The sequence below is a fragment of the Primulina tabacum genome, chromosome 1, assembly GCF_025594145.1.
Source record: "Primulina tabacum isolate GXHZ01 chromosome 1, ASM2559414v2, whole genome shotgun sequence".
Taxonomy (NCBI): Eukaryota; Viridiplantae; Streptophyta; class Magnoliopsida; order Lamiales; family Gesneriaceae; genus Primulina; species Primulina tabacum.
The window spans coordinates 11,693,803-11,706,943 of NC_134550.1; the positions used below are offsets into that span (position 1 = coordinate 11,693,803).

The 13,141-nt window shown below is 31.8% G+C and overlaps 1 protein-coding gene across 1 annotated transcript; it reads right to left on the reverse strand.

Moving 5' to 3' along the window:
• Window positions 1–1,882: 1,882 nt before the first annotated feature.
• Window positions 1,883–2,795, reverse strand: LOC142517932 (auxin-responsive protein SAUR21-like). The gene has a single exon (XM_075620460.1). The coding sequence runs from the start codon at window positions 2,239–2,241 to the stop codon at window positions 1,957–1,959; it is 285 nt and encodes a 94-aa protein (XP_075476575.1). The 5' UTR covers window positions 2,242–2,795; the 3' UTR covers window positions 1,883–1,956.
• Window positions 2,796–13,141: the final 10,346 nt, after the last annotated feature.

The following is a 13,141-nucleotide window of genomic DNA, read 5'->3' on the forward strand; positions in this document are numbered from 1 at the left end:
TGTTGCAATAAGCTATTGGAGGGACCCTACTCAAATAATTCATGTTGCAATAAGCTACACCCCGGAAATTGTTCGCTACTTAGAGCCAGAATGATCCTAAAAATATAACAAAAATATCATATATCGATATTTATAACAATTATAACGTGAGATTTTGTTTATATAGTGAGATTTTGTTATGAATTTATCATGAGATTTGGATAAATGAAATTTTTGTATTGATTTTTTTATATTGTAAGAATTGTTATACAAATTTGGTTTTGGAGGTAGAATTATTCTTTTAATAATCAACACATGAGACGAAAGGACATATTTCTTTGTCTCGATTATTCAGGACTTTTAGTTCTTAAAAATCTGTATTCGGATATATCCATTCCATTCTCTCTATATGATCACAGTATATGTTTGGTTGAAAACCAAAAAAGAAACCCGAACAAGATATTGAACCGAAAAACTGACAGAATATAATAAAAAAATTCTTCCATTTATATTTCGTATGGTAAAGATTTGTCTTGTCCCTGTACCAATAGTCATGAAGACTCGAAAGAGAAAATCTCCTAACTAGTATACAAGTTTCTATTACTCCATATTATACAAGTCTTAAATAAATTGGTATAGTCCACGTTATGTGTATAAACCTAGTTCAATTAAGTATTATATGATGAGTCGAATACTGCTAAGGTTATATAAGGTTATGGTCCATAAAGCAAAGAGAATAACACATAATATATACTGCGAACATATTCTAGATATCTCTCATTTCCCCATCTAAAGCAAAATTAAGGTGGCCGATTCTCTATTGTCTAGGAAGATCCATAACTTTGACGCTATATCAATAAATGGATTCTGGTACGTATTTACTGTTATTTATATTTTCTGATACTTCGATATGAATTCCTGACATATTGTAATATGTGGATTTAATCACATGATTTATAGATTTATTTTATTAAATCTCCAACAAGTGGTATCAGAGCCACGTTCATATTGAATTATGAGAATTTTGTGTATTGATGGATTCAGATCTGTTTTTTTTTTAAAAAAAATTTATGAATTTGAATCTGAATAAATTCATGCTCTTTGGATTTAGAATTTTCGAATTTTTCATCCAAAATTCAGATTTATTTTTATATAAGGTTATGGTCCCCAATGCACAAAGAATAACACAAAATATATACGGTGCACATATTCTAGATTTCTCTCATTTCTTCATCTAAGGCAAGAATAAAGTGGTCGATTCTCTGTTGTCTTGGAAGATTCATAACTCTGACGCTATATCAATCAATAGATTCCTGTACGTGTTTACTATTATTTATATTTTCTGATAATTCGACATGAATTCCAGAAGTGTTGTGATATGTAGACTTAATCACATGATTTATAAATTTATTTATTAAATCTCCAACACTCCATTGAGCCTTAACTTTCTAGCATACGTTAAGATGGATGTGTTTGATGAACTGTAAAATGTATGCTATTGTTTTGGACATACACGAAATCTAAAATAAATTTTACCGTGGATTTATAAATTGCAGTAAATATATTAGTTAGGAGGCTGATTTTAATCAACCCTTCTTTAGATGAGCTCATTTGTGCTATACACTTGGGCTTCCTATTTATGGAGTCTGATCGAAGTTGTTAAAGATGATGCATTCCGAGCCGAATGTCCAAATTCTACCAGACCATACACTTAGGTTTGTTCCCGGAATTAAAGTTAAGAATTAAAATATTGATATTCTGTGCGTGAGACCTTACAGAGTGCTGGGCAAATAACTCATACTAAAAAGTAAAAAAAAAAAAAAAAAAAAAAAAAAAAGAACAAGAAATGCATTTGAATAAAAATTGGCACATTGATGACCAAAATTTTTCTTGTATTCATAATTTCGAATCTTTTCCCGATGAATATATACACTGGTTTCTACTCTAAAAGACTAAAACTTAATGGATAGTAGTACATCATGTTCTTCTCAAGCGAGAGGTGACATCAACGAACAAATCTTCCCTGCAAGGAATGGTGAGTCCACCCATTGGATGGTAAAACCCGAATTCTTCTTCTGCTTGGCATAAAAAATCTTGAAATGAAGGATGATTCAAATACGATATGGGAACGATGAATCGTTGCTTATATTCACTCTCCCCTACATAAACAGCACAATGTCCTTTCGGAACATCAAATGATCCTGTTGAATTCGATCTTTTCTCACTGGATAAAGATCGTTTAAGCATTTGTCGAATGCCCATTTCTTATATTAAATTGTTTTTAGCTGAAGCAAGAGCAGGAAATACAAGAAGAATCTGTGAAATCTTTTTTGGAAACTGGAATCTGAAGTGTTTGAGGTGTGCTTAGTTGTTGGTTTGAAGCTTGGAAGTGAGGAATATATATAGATGAATATCATGACCATTTATTATCCTTTAAAATCTTGATAATGGTCCAGAGAGTACGGTAGCTGGCGTAAGTTAAAGCTAACATGGCACATGAAGAATCACATGAATTTGTCTTCAAATCATCATAATTATGATGAAGCATCTGTCATTTCAAAATCATCTTCCCCCACCTTCAGCCACAAAGTTTTATACGACCCTACTCAAATAATTCATGTTGCAACAACCTACACCTCTCAAGTATTTCTTGGAACTCTGAATATTTTTCAAGTTACCCCGCCAAGATTTACATTGTTATCTGCTAATCAAGAAACAGGAAGATGGAACCATAATTATATGCTTGATTTAATAAGTTCTATACGAAGTCTTGGGCCCCATAAATCGATTTAAGTTTGAAATCTCGACGGTGATTTTTGCTGTTTGTTTGCTCTTCAACGAATTTTGAGAGGTCTTGATTGATAAATGTGAAAGAAGAATAATGTACTTCCACTGAAATTTGCAGATAAAGGAATTTGAGTAGAGTGGGCCATAAACTTGGAACATCCATGTGCAATATTTACTTTCGTAGAGAGTAAGGGAAATTACAACCAAGACTAAACAAGCAATTTCTTGAATTGAATTTTATGATTTTTTTTTCTTTGCTTTCTGAGTAAATTAAGAGATTAATACCAATTTTCGTGAAGCCATTCCTTGAATTGTTTGGTTCACAGTACAGATCTTTACGGGCTATCAGTACAGTCTGAATGAGTTAAGATAAGCCTCCAGATATAAATGTCAATTCTCACATATATATCTCAGAGATTTAGGGAATTTTTGTTGGATTAATGGTATTGAGTTGTGAGGTCTATGGGTTTTAGTGAATAGAAATTTGAAAATGTGGGTTTGTCGCACATTGGAAAAATAAAATGGTATATATAAGTTTATATTGTGTTACAATTTATGAAAGTGTAAAAATGATTGGTCAAAAAGCTCTCTCACGTACGCGTCTTTTATTTTTTGTTTTTTAATTAATTTCGGGTTGAGAACTTTCACATGCCCTCGAGATCTTTCGTTTGCCCCTGCTTTTGGTGCTTCATCTGCCCCAACCAACCTTTGGCCTTTCGTACGGATGATATTGACATGTATAAATAAGGGACGTGACAAGCTCAGAAGACACACCGCACACTTGTTCCGGTTGCTGTTTTATCTTGACATACTCACCGAATAGGAAAACAGTAAAATCACAGAGCATATGAGATTAGACGTATAAGTTACAACAGCTTTAAGTTTCTCCCCGACATAAACAATGCAGCATCCTTTCAGAACATCAGATGATCCTGTGAAAAGTTTTCGGGAAACTGGAATATATAGGAAGCGTTTGAGGAGTACTTAGCTAGTTGGCTTGAAGCTAGCTAGGAAGCGAGGAACATATATAGACAAATTCAAGTGCCATTTATACTAGATTGTGGTCCACAGAAGCCGGGAAGTGGCCAAAATCAAGATAAAGAAGAGCACAAGAAGAATGACATGAATTTGTCTTCCATTAAATGCAGTTCAAGAAAGTAGTTCAAATAGAGTGGTCGAGATGCGAGTGGATCAGTTGTTGCTGTATAAATTTGATAAAACAAAGCCACATGAGGAACAACATGACTTTGTCTTCCATTAATCACCACTAGTCAATGTTGGAGACATTGTTCCCTACCAATTTCAGCAACAAACTACAATTTTCTTTATTTTCTTTCAATCTGCTTAATTTTAGTCAGAAATTCAAATTAAATTTATCTAAAGATGATATCTACAAAACTAAAGTTTTCCCACGCAGTTGTCTGCTATTACTCCCTCTAGCAGGGTATTTGATATAGATATACTTTCGGGTTATGTTTGGTTGCCTTAATAATCAAAGGATGAGACGATAACCTCAAGCATTACATTTTGTTTATTGAAAATAGGCTCATAAATTTTTCCCATTCATCATATGTATCCCTTTTATCACAAAGAACGAGGCATAAAAAAAAGATAAATAATGTCAACAACCAAGATCTTTTTTATCAGATATAATTGGAATTGGAGGTAATTACACAACTTGTGCATATCTGCTAATACCATTATCATATTCTGAGAAATTTTGGTATCAACCATTCTGCTTTTATCAGAATTCGCGGACGTTAAAAATTTTCTGATTATCTTGTGGATCATATGGAGTACGGTTACATATGCTCGGTTTGATGAGTGAACTAAATCTTAGAAATTAGGAGATTTTCAGCTCTTTATTACAAGAGGATTGAATCAGATCCAATATTATCTTGATTGTGATAATTCTGAGATTTATTGGCTTAAGTTGTGAAAAGTTGGTGTTATATCAGAGATCTTGCGGTCTTCTATCAAAGAATGCAAGTAAAAGTAATATTGCTTCTGAGTATAAGCAAAAATTGTGATGTAATAAATATTTCACATGGTATTTTTGTTTCAAGGATTTATCATCTGCAATTGTATATATACACAGATCGAAAATCGACAAGAATCCCCAAAGGGAAGCATACAAAATTCTACTCTCTAAAATGTAGTACAGTACTCCATATTATCATATTCTGCTCAATCTAGAAGTGAGACCAATAAATAAATCTTCGCTGCAAGGAATGGTGAGTTTGCCCATTGGATGATAGAACCCGAATTCTTCTTCAGCTTGGTTTAACAAATCTTGAAATAAAGGGTTGTTCAAATATGATAGTGGAATCACAAAACGTTGCTTATTTTCACTCTCCCCTACATAAACAGCACAATGTCCCTTTGGAACATCAACCGAATTTGATCTTCTTTCACTTGACAAAGAACGTCTAAGGATTTGTCTAATAGCCATTGTTATTTTACACTCAGAAAGGAATGCTTTGATTTGTGAAGCAAATGGAAACTGAGGAAGATCAGTGTTTTGATGATTGCTGATGGTTTTGAACTGGGAAATGTGTTGTATATATAGATAGATGAATGTTTAAATGTCAAATATTTCAAGAAAGTAGTTCCATTTGAGTGGTCGAGAGGCCAGTGGATGAGTTATGGCTGGCAAAATTTGAGAAACATAAGCACATGAAGAATAACATGGTTTTGTCTTCCATGAATGATCATAAATCATGTTGGACTCATTGTTCCCTATCGCCTCCTATGACAAGAACTCGAAGGGCCCTGCCGAAATAAATTATCCAAAGGATACTAGATTAAAAATTTTCTTTGGAGTACTTCAATTGATTTGCTTGAAATAACATAACCCCAACCGATATAAACGAAACTTTCAGAGAGAAACCACTCGAATACAAGGAACAATTATACTTAATTGATGCATTTTTTATAACAAGAATTAAGATTTATTTTAGATTCCATTAACGTGGGAAAGAATAAAATACAATTTACAGTTCAGCAAACATTATCCATTTCAATTATATGGTAGAAAAATAAAGACTTTATAATGAAGTAGTTCACTCATTTCAAGTATACTAGCATGAAGCACAAATACCAATTATATGCTAAAAATTAAAATTTTGATTTTATAAAAAAATAATTTGAATCATTTTGTTATTAACTTGAATTTATTCTCTTGTTATGTTAGACGAATAAATTAATTAAGAACTTATATAATTTACTTTCAAATTTTTTGTCAAATCAAAATTAAAGTTGTTAATTTTATGTTATGAAATAAATTATAAGTAGCACAATATATCGAACCAAATGAACTGAAACAAATTTTTAAAAAATATATATCCAAACATCACCTATAAGGCATAGTAAAATAAAAATTAATTAAATTATGGACTTTATCAATGTATAATCATAAGTTACATAAATTAAGCACACTAACGATAAATATTCATCAAAATTCAAAAAATATCAAAACTAATGAGATAATAATATTGATAGTAAAATATAACTCATTTAAATAAGATTATATGGTAAATATCAAATAAAATCTGATAAACTCATAAAATAATTATTAAATATAAAATTTAAACTACCGGTATGATTTTCACTTAAAAAATATAAATATAACCAAGTACATAACTTGCATAAAAAGGTTATTTTTTGTATTTGTTGAATTAGTTAGTTTGATTTAAAAATAAATAAATAAATAAAGATGTTAATATATCATATGTAAAAGCTCTAATATTTTGATAGATGTTAATCAATGATCATTATAATTTATATTTATTATAAGGATTATGTCATATATTATTTTTTATATTAGAAAATAATATTTCATTATGATATAACTCAATTTTATTTCTCTCACGCTCGTTTACAATTAAAAAAGTTTTCTATTATCCACATATTTATATGTATATAGAATGCAATAATTTTTTTAAATGAAATATGACATAATTAAATATTATAATGAAAAATAAAGGAATAAAGTCAAAAGCATAAAACTATAACCATAAAATGTGGTTAATTAGTATTTAATTATTAATTAATAAACTAAGTGTGAAATTACCACATATGTTAATTGATAATGGAAATAAGTAAACACATCCACACATTTATATGTATATGAAATGAAATAATTTTTTTTAAATAATGAGATATGACATAATTAAATATTATAATGGAAAAAAAGATATGTGAAAAATTTAAAAGCACAAAATTATAACCATAAAATATGTTTAATTAGTCTTAATTATTATTTAATAGACTAAGTGTGAAATTACTACATATGTTAATTGATAATTGAAATAAGTAAAAATGTGAAGGGTAATTACGTCCATTCACAATTGGAAAACATTTCAAGAATCCATACTTTTATAGGTATATAGATATGTCATGTTCTCATTTCACATGCCTGTCTGTGGGGTTAGAAGACAGTCAACATCGTTAATAAATCTAGTATTTTATTATTATTATTAATTGAGATAAATATAAGGTTCTTAGGCGACTAGAATTAGACAGATGAAAGGGATCCAAAACATCGTATAATAAATATATTAAAGTCGTGAAAAGGTATCCCAAACACAAAAACGAAATTGAGAGAACAAAAGGAAGTGTAGATTTCTTTTGAAAATTTTACTTGTAAGGTATGGGGTGTATTTTGTTTAACAGCAAAACAAGTAAGGTCGTATGTGACCGTAAATAGGTGTTTATCAGAATTAAGTGTAATGTGAAATGTTAAAACATTTCAGACAATATGCAACGGAATATATAACTTTATAACACAAATTAACTTCAAGTAAATATGATGAAATGAAATAAATTTTACACAAGTATAAATACTTGTGTGGTGGCTCAAAACAAAAATAATCATTAGAAAACCAACGAATTTACACGAAAACTAAATCTAGTGATTTTAATCAAAAACCAATTTCATCAACACGTTGAGAAAATCAAATGCTTCCTAAAAAAGAGAAGCACATTAAAACAATATATAAGGAAGCAAAACACGATGTCAAGACTAGAGCAACAAAAACAAATCTCCAGTCAACTCCTTTACAGTTGTCCGCAGATGTCTCCAACAATCATGGCAATATGTGGATTCAGTACTTCTTCGATCAGCAGCAACCTTGTAGATTATTTTATCTAAAGTTTATGGCGTGCAAAGATGCAATAATATGTATGTGCTTCTGCGTAAATCACTTACGCGATTCTTTTTATGTAGACGAACACACTGCTTTGGGAATCACTACGTTGGTTATAAAGTGTTTGAAAGTCAAGCTGGGTGGCCAGCCAATTGTACACATGACATTGTTAGGGAGTGAAAACGTATAACCGACCAAACAAACTACAGAATGTCTCCAGTTGATTCCCTCGTTTCAATATACTATCAAGAAGCACGTGCGATGCACATAAATATTAATTATTTAATAAAAAATAAAATTTTATTTTTTAAAAATAATTTGAAGCATTTTTTTATTTATATTGATTTAGTCTTTTGTCCTATTAGACGAATAAATTAATTAAGAACTTATATACCTTACTTTCAAAATGACTTCTCAAATTAAAATTCAAACAATTGATTTTATATTATATAATAAATTATAATGAGCATAATATATAGAACGAATTAAACTGAAACAAATTTTGAAAATATATATCTTAACAACCTAAAAATCAACCAAATTATGGATGCCACGCCCCGAGACCAGGGTTAGTCGATATCGGCGTTGTTCATCAATCACACAATCGAAAAACAACCAACCTTGTAGCTCAATATAAACCAAAAACCAGTTTATTTCATAATTTCTCAAAAATATACCAATGTCTTTACAACTGAAATAAATAACTTAATGCGGAAACGTTAACAAATAGCAATCTATGAAAATTCAAAATCCATGCACTACTAATCTCGAAAGTCACCGTCCCCAGAATATTCGGATTCATCTTCCTCAACATGTTCTTCGGATTTATTTGGGGAGGGGGAGAGTAAGGGGTGAGTATTTTGGGAAATACTCAGCAAGTAGGGGTCGTTCGAGCACAATAAAACAACATGGAATTTTCGAAACATATACCATGCAAAACATGACTCATATCACAAGCATATCATCGAATAAACACTAAGATTCATCTACTTTTTCAATGGTTTACTGATATCAGTCCCTAATTTTTACTCCTCTAAGGGGGCGAGGTCGTATAACGGTTATGTCCCCCAACGCATAAGGGTACGTCATGGTTGAGATTCTCACCTATATCAAGTAGAATTCTCACAGTGTCGAAACATAACTCAGGCAAAAAATCGTAACCAGAAGGGGGTAGAAGAAGGATTGTACTCGACCAAATTTTAACAAAAACAAAAATACATGCACCGAAAATTCAACAATTTAAAACAAGCTCACTTACCTTAATTTCTTTGAGAAAAACATGAAAAAGAGAGGGGGCTTTCTTGCATTGGAATTTCGAATTCCTGCTTCGGCGGCTGGACTGCGGCAACACTTCGGTACTTGGCAGGACTACGAGAGCAAATCTCGAAATTTTCCTATGGAGACTAGAGAGAGCAACTCAAAAATTTGGAGTGAATTGAGGTGTGAATTTCGAGATACTAGGCCATCCTATTTATTGGGGTTGGCTGCTATCTCGATCGTGTATCATCCGCGCGTTTGAACTTTAATCAAATCTTCATCTAGAATCGTGATCTATCCGTGATCTTGAGTGATAACCAAAATCTACATCCCCATCTAATGAATATTTCGAAATTATACGTTAAAATTATACCCATGAATTTCGAAATCTAGGGGATCACATTATCCTTTGCTTGGTTTTTATCTCGGTATCTCAATATCAACTCAAATATCAGATCTTTATCTGCTTGTCAGTTCTAAAATATATATACGCGATATAATCTTTAAATCTTGAGTTCAAAATATTGCACACGATAAAATTATCCACTCAACTTAGAAGATCTTGCAAATCTTACATCTTAAAATGAGATAGATACCCGACGATTGCGAAAATCTTAGTATCCAAAAAATAAAAATATTATCATGATTAAAACAAAATCTTGGATTTTACAATGGATTTTATAAATGCATAAATAATAATTTATATAAGTGAACAAATAATTATCAATTTAAAATATTTGTGACTAACTCATCAAAATATTATCAATACTAATGAAATAATAATATTGATAATAAAATATAACCTATAATATTCAATTTAAATATTATTTAACCTCCTACAGAATTTTTATACCTTTTGCTTTAGAATTATATATCATAAATAAATTAATTTTCATATACATTAGTTAATGAATAATTTTTTAAAAAGTATCATTTTTTTAAAGTATTTCATTCTATAACCATTTTTCTCTTTTTAATTTCTTTGAAACTCACAAAAGTTCCACCTTATTGTAATTATTGTTTGGAGTATTTATAAATTATTTAGGGCTTATGATGGAAAATTTTGATATTTTCTTGAAATTGCATTTGGTATCATAGTTTTGGCATCAAATTTATCTCAAAGAATTGCATAAGAAGAGTGTGGATAATGGAAAAATTTCCGGTTATGAACAGACATAATTACCCTTCAATAACAAACCACTCGAGCAACAATCTACTCATTTTCAAGCAAAAGTTTCATCTAAGAAGCAAGCCAAGCAGCACCAATTCTGAACAACACTCGACCCTTATTTGTGCCAAGTTCAAGCATCAAGAGAATATCATTTCGAGCGGCAAGTTATTCACACTTATTTAGAGAAAAGAACAAGTTAGTGGGATTATAAGTATGTTTTAAACTAATGATGTTCCTATTTTGAAAACTCGATCGTACACTACACGTTTCATGACCTTTGATTCTGTATATGTTTTGTTCGGCATGATCCCTTTGTTATACTGTGACATTTTGAAAATTAAATGAAATGTTAGGATTCGAATTAAAAGATGTAAAGAAAATTCCGAAACATGACAAGATAAGATAAACTCTGATGCGGTGAGTTATAATAAATGATATACGGCCTCGTCCCCTTAGAGGATGTTGGGAAAGATAACCAAGTTAAATAAGTTTTCGTACAGCGGAAGGGTTGATTCTTTTCCCTTTAGCGGTAATATCAGATCAAAATATTTCCACGATATCAACAATGATAATAATTATGAAGAAAACGACACAAGGATTTTTACGTGGAAAACCCAAATTAGGGAAAAACCACGAGACCAAAGTCCAACAAAAGAAATCTCCACTATATCAATAATGGGTACAAATCGTTCCTACAACAATAGGAGATAACAACAACTCTCCCTAGAACAACTTAAGGGACACCAAGAACTTCAAGAATAATTATTCTTGGATGACACACACTCAATCTCACTTTCAAAGTGGAACTCACACAACTCTAATCACATAGAAAATTCTTTTTGATGTGGAAGATCGGACATTGCTGCAACCACAGAGCATACTAAAATTTATCTAAATGACTAGGCTATACAACACTCAAATACTTGTGTTTTTTTTGTTTTTGGGATGAATGAAATGGATGCAAATGTATGGTATTTATAGGAAAAATTTTGGGTTTGGTGAAGTGTGAATGATGGATGTGTTTTCAAAGTTTGGTAGCCTAACTTTGAAAAATACTTTGAATAAAAAACATGCTTGAATTTTCAACAATTCTCCCCCTCAAGCTTCATTTTGTAGATTCAAACAGACCTGCCACATTTCTACAGTTTTCCAGCTTTTCTTTGGACAATGACTTCGTAAACATATCAGAACCATTTTCATCGGTATGTATATTCTCAAGATGTAGCAATTTCTCGTTAAACACATCTCGGATCCAATGATATCTTACATCAATATACTTTGACCTTGAGTGTAAACTAGAGTTCTTACTCAGATGAATTGCACTCTGACTATCACAGTAGAGCGTAAATTTGTCTTGTCTCAAGCTAACTCTTGTAGAAACTTCTTCAACCATAGTAGTTCTTTACATGCTTCAGTTGTGGCTATGTACTCTGCTTCTGTTGTGGACAATGCCAAACACTTTTGAAGTTTTGATTGCCATGAGACTGCTCCCCCTACAAATGTCATCATCCGGATGTGGACTTTCTAGAATCAACATCACCAGCCATATCTGCATCAGTATAACCTTCTAACACAGTTTGACTAGTTCCGAATCTCAAACAAAGCTTAGAAGTACCTCTCAGATATCGGAATATCCATTTCATTGCTGACCAGTGATCTTTGCTAGGATTCGAGAGAAATCGACTTACCATGCCAACTGCGTGAGCAATGTCAGGTCTCGTACATACCATTGCATACATCAAACTGCCGACTGCTGAAGCATAAGGAACCCTCTCCATTTCTTTCTTTTCTTCTTCACTTGTGGGACATTGAATGGAACTTAATTTGAAATGACCTGCAAGTGGAGTACCAACAGCCTTTGCTTTATCCATTTTGAATCTTTCAAGAACTTTCTCAATGTATTGTTCTTGAGATAACCATAGTTTCTTATTGGCCATATCCCTAGAGATCTTCATTCCAAGAATCTGTTTTGCTGATCCTAAGTCTTTCATTGCAAAAGACTTGTTAAGCTCCCCTTAAGCTTTTCTATCTTGCTTGGATCATGACCAATGATCAACATATCATCAACATACAACAATAATATGATGATATCATTCTGATCATATTTCTTAACAAATACACAATGATCAGAATTGGTTCTCCTGTACCCATGATTCATCATGAATGTATCAAACTTCTTGTACCACTGTCTTGGAGCTTGTTTAACCCATACAAACTTTTGTTTAGTCGACACACCATATCCTCTTTGCCTTTAACTATGAATCCTTCAGGTTGCTCCATATATATTTCTTCATCTAGATCACCATGAAGAAATGCAGTCTTAACATCGAGTTTTTCTATTTCCAGATCCATACTAGCTGCAAGTCCCAGAACAACTCTGATAGAGGACATCTTCACCACTGGTGAGAAAATTTGATCAAAATCAACACCTTTCTTCTGGCTGAAACCCTTCACAACTAGCCTCTACCTTAGCCGTGATTTATTTTCTTCAGTCTTCAACCTGTAAACCCATTTATTTTTGAGTGATTTCTTACCTTTTGGTAGCTTTACTAAGTTGTAGGTGTGATTTTCATGAAGCGATTGCATCTCTTCTTTCATTGCTTCGATCCACTTATCTTTTTGTGTACTTGATACAGCTTCTTTGAAACTCTCTGGTTCTCCGCCATCAGTGATCATCACATACTCATGTGGGTTGTATCTTGTAGAAGGTACTCTTTGTCTGGGGGACCTTCTGATCTCTGTTTCTGAAGGTGGAGTTGAAGAGTTGTCTTGAGCATCTATTGGCTCAACTATCTCATCA